Raw genomic sequence first — 4,613 nt, 5'->3', positions numbered from 1 at the left:
CTCCGTGTAGAAAGGGCGTTCGGACAGTCAAGTCCGATCTCACATGGCGATGCCGACCGGACCGCAAGGAAAGGAAGGTGCCTTCGTTTGAAGGGTGACGAGTTTGTAACTCACATACCTTTCTACGAAGTGTAGGACCTAGTCCACTTTTGGAACTCTATGTCCCTATCTACTCGGGGTCGAAGATCGCCCACCTTGCGGTGGTGACCCCGCCCGACCGGGCATTATGCCCGGCGCTAAGAGGCGTTCAAAACTGTCCGGAGTAGGCCGACTCCGGACTTCTAACCCCTGGCACGGACAATGCAACCGCCGATCTAGCCCGCCGGCGGCCAGAGGGTGTAGGGCTACCTGAGGGCAGCCCCCTCAAAACACTAACATATGAAATACACAAAATCGAAAACAGATGTTACTGATACAAAGGCCCAGGAAACCTTAGATCCGGCAGGTGTGGGTGAGCTCGCCACACAGGTCGTCATCAATAGCTCTTACCATGCGCAATCGAACTTGGAAATGGAAAACTTGGAATACTATGATAACGGACACTGCTACTCAGTCCCCCTTAGATTGAGGGGAGGTGGCGATAACGACACCGAAATGCCACAAGTAGCTGGCACAAGTGGTGATATGGGCATTAGCGGCCAAAAGCGTGGCCCACCCTCGCCGGGCTCGCCAGGCGGACAGACCTCCAAACTGCTTAGGAAGGCCAACAAGCCTGCTGGCGAGTTTTATGAGCTTATCGGCTGGCTTGAGCAGACCGTGGTCCAAGAAAAGGAGAAAAAGAAGATGGCTATTACGGTTGCTGAGAAGATGCTTGGCAAGCTATCCCTTCTTAGGACACTAACAAGGTGCATTACACACGAGAACAGCAAGCTCGCTGGTGAGATAAAGGGCCAGGAAGACGCCCAGTCAGCAAGCCTAGCGTTCTTCATGAATAAGCTTGACACGAAGAATGCTGAGACAAGCAGCCTTGCGGCCGAACTTGCTGCACTGAAAAAAGTTAGGGCAGTGCCTGTTCAAGGACCGAAAAATACTTACGCCGCTAAGGCAGCGGCAGGTGCACCGACACCGGCAGCGGTATCAGTTACACCAGCCCCAGCTCCGATAAGGTCTAAAAAGACAGTTGCAAAGGAACAGATAAATAAGAGCAGACAAATAAAAGCCACCTCCCGTTTCATGGTGGAATTCCCCCCAGATGTGACGGTGGAAAGCGCGAAGGCTGGCGTGTGGAAAACCGTAAAGAAAAAGTTAATCAACCCCAAGGCAAAGACAATAGTAAGTGGCAATACCCTAATTATAATACCCGATGACACCAATACGTTGGAGGTGATGCGGGGGATCAAAGAGGCGATTGAAATAGGCCCTAGAAAACCAAGGGTGATCGTTTATGACATTGATAAGGGCATTCCAAAAGAGGAACTCATTGAATGCCTCCTCGAACAAAATCAAGAGCTCGGTCTCTTGGACACAGACCGAGAGAAAATAACGCCGTTGCACAAGCTGGGGCCAAGGAATGGCGACACGGTCCACTGGGTGATAGAGGTGACCCCGTGCGTCCTCAGCAAAATTGAAAATAAAGCGCTTTATATAGGCATGATGCGCTGCAGGTGCAAGGCGCACAGCTCGCTGCCGCAGTGCTTCAACTGCCAGCAGTACGGGCACACGGCAGCGAGGTGCGAGCGAGAGACGCCTTCGTGTAAGAACTGCGCGGGCGCACACGACTCCCGAACCTGCAAAGAGGAACATAAGCTCCAAACCCCCCCAAAAGGGCGGATAGGGACAGTGAAATTTTTCCCTGGGCCCAATAGCACCTACCCACCCCAAAGAGAACGGTTGACTCCCCCCAGGTGTGATGTCCACAGCTGAAATGGAGTACGACGTGATGCAAACGTCGGAAAACCCACCATCACAGCACATGAGGTCACCACTGTCCCCAGGGGATTCTCCTGGGCCCAAGAAACTCAAGGCATCGCCGGACCCAGCCCCTGTGGCCAGGGAAACCATCAAGTGGATCCGCTACACCCTGGAGATGGCAGCCACCAAGAAGACTTCTATGCCGGTTGAGACCCAGCGCATCATGTTTGAGAAGTTGAAATCTCTGGATGCGGCGGTTCACGACATGGTGGTTTCGAACCTGCAATTGACTAGCCAACTGGAGGAGGCGAGGAGATCCTCGGAGATATGTGTTGGGGCAGCTGTGGCGCAGTTCGGAACAGAGCTACGTCTCAGGGAGGCGGCTCACGAACAAACCCTGGAGGCTGTGATTACCAGGTATGCCGAGAAAGAGGCCACGAGGACCCTCGAAGCGGCACAATTTACACAGGATGTGCCTGTAGAAAAGACGAGCACTGATGGGGCTCCCACATTCGCCGTGGTGACCAGGAGGAATCTGAAAAAATCCACCGACAGAATTGCCGACCGCTCGAGATCCAGTGCCACGACGAGGAACAAAAAGCTTAAGGAAACACGTCAGGCCGAGCATCTTCCGTCATTTACCCTGAATGAGGCACCGGGGAAAACTAACACAGAAGTACGAGATCTCATCTGGAATCAGGTGGTTGCAAAAAATTCCAAACCTAAGTGCCACACCATCATTACCAGAACGGGCAAGACCATTTTGAAGCCATCAGATAAGGAAACTATGGACGTGCTGAAGCACCTCTCAAAGGTGTCAACCTTGCTAAAAGAGGACAGCTTAAGGTGGCCGAGGGTGACCATTCGCGGTGTCAGCTCTGATACGAGATTTGACAGCCAGACACAGCACGAAATCTTGGCGCAAAACCCGGAGTTGGGAATCGACGAGACAGTGGACAGCGTGGTGATAAAACCTGTATTCAAGAGTGGGCCCAGGGATAGGGACACCACCAACTGGATAGTTGAGGTTAACCCGAAACACTATGGTAAATTTGAGAACGCGACATTATTTATAGGTCTCATGAGGTGCCGAGCCAGCGCATATGAGGAGGTGACACAATGCCACCTCTGCCTAAGATATGGGCACCCTGCATCCAAGTGTCAGGAAAAGGAATGTGTGTGTGCGCATTGTGGACGTAAGGGCCATAAAGCGGCTGACTGTCCTGCCGCGGAAGCTGACCCGACATGCACCAACTGCCGGGGGAAACACAGCGCCAGGGACAAGACGTGCTCCTCGAGGACGGCGTACCTGCTGAATCAGGCCAGGAGGACTGATTATGGAGTTGCGCAATGAGTGTCACTGCCCACCTCAGGATCGTGCAGTTAAATATGGGCCGTGCTGCTGCTGTAAGCGATCAGCTGCTCGCATACTGCCAAAACACCGGGGTAGACATGGCCATGGTTCAAGAGCCCTACACCAACAGAGGCAAGCTCACCGGTTTCGAGGCCCATCCAATCAGATGTTACCTATCTAAGGGGACACGGCGAAGAGGAGGGCCTGCACATATCGACCATGGAGCTGCCATCCTGGTATTCAACCCTGATCTTGTGGTGGTTGCTAGAAATGCGGGTGAGGTCGAAAACTTTGTTTCGGTGGATTTAGACTGTGGTGTTGATGGAATAGTCACCTTTACCAGCGGGTATTTTAAATATAGGGTACCCACTGTAGTCCACGTAGAGACACTTGACAGGGTACAGAGTCAAGCCTCGCAGGCCACTCTCATTGCTCTTGATGCAAATGCATTCTCTACCAGATGGCATAGTAGGATAAACGACAGGCGTGGTCAGATTCTGTCGGCATGGGTAGACGAAAAACGTCTTCGAGTTATGAACAAGCGGAGTGCACACACAACCTTCAATGGACCCAGGGGCCGGACGAACATTGACGTCACCATGTGTAGCGAGTGCATCTTTGGCAAAACCCACGAGTGGAAGGTAATCCCCGGGGCAACATCTAGCGACCACCAGCTGATTTCGTTCACTATGGAACTGCAACTCAGAGAGTTCGTGCATCGTCCTCGCCGCTTTGTTTTACATAGGGATAAAAGCGTAAACTTTGCGCATGAGTTCAATGCAAGATTACTTCAGAGACAGGAGGATAATGAGGATCTGGATACACTGTCTCAGGCTTTACGTGACGACATCACGGCCGCTGCTGAGATGCACGCAACCAGACGCCGAAGGAACAAGAAAGTTTTCCCCCCCTGGTGGTCGCTGGAGCTCACGGAGGCAAGAAAGGCAGTCCGAGTAGCGGCTAGACAATGGAACCTGACTGGCGACAGACAACGCTTCAACGAGTTAAGGAATTCATACACTCGTCTCCTGCGCAGGAGCAAGATAGAGTCGTGGCGGAAGTTCTGCACCTCAGAAGGCAAACTTCCGTGGGGGAAGCTTTACAAGTGGATGAGGGGAGCAAATCAGGTCCGCTCTGCACCCGGCCTCATGAGGAAACCTGACGGTTCTTTGTGTCAGAGCATTGATGAGTCGGTAACCCTGCTGCTGAACACGCTTATACCTAATGACCCGTTACGAAGAGAGGAATACCGCCCGATTCAACGAGATGGTGAAGTACAGCCTTTTGACGAAGTTATGCTGAGGAAACTCACCTGGAGTATCTCGCCGAACAGGGCCCCCGGATTAGATGGAATAACGGGCAGGATGTTGAGAGCGTTGTGGCAGTCGTTAGCTCCGAAGCTCTTGTG

The 4,613-nt window shown here is 52.6% G+C and overlaps 1 protein-coding gene across 1 annotated transcript; it reads left to right on the top strand.

Annotated features, from left to right (window-relative positions):
• Positions 1-1,864: 1,864 nt before the first annotated feature.
• LOC111028907 lies at positions 1,865-3,205 on the top strand. The gene has a single exon (XM_022307692.1). It carries the CDS (start codon positions 1,865-1,867, stop codon positions 3,203-3,205), a length of 1,341 nt encoding a protein of 446 aa, XP_022163384.1.
• Positions 3,206-4,613: the final 1,408 nt, after the last annotated feature.

Source organism: Myzus persicae, unplaced genomic scaffold (assembly GCF_001856785.1).
Source record: "Myzus persicae strain clone G006 unplaced genomic scaffold, MPER_G0061.0, whole genome shotgun sequence".
NCBI classification, from domain to species: Eukaryota; Metazoa; Arthropoda; class Insecta; order Hemiptera; family Aphididae; genus Myzus; species Myzus persicae.
Note: the sequence above shows the minus strand (reverse complement) of the source record. Positions and strands in the feature narration are given on the sequence as shown.

Bases quoted from the DNA above. Each gene is read 5' to 3' on its own strand.
- LOC111028907 (XM_022307692.1), top strand. From the start codon at position 1,865: ATGGAGTACGACGTGATGCAAACGTCGGAAAACCCACCATCACAGCAC.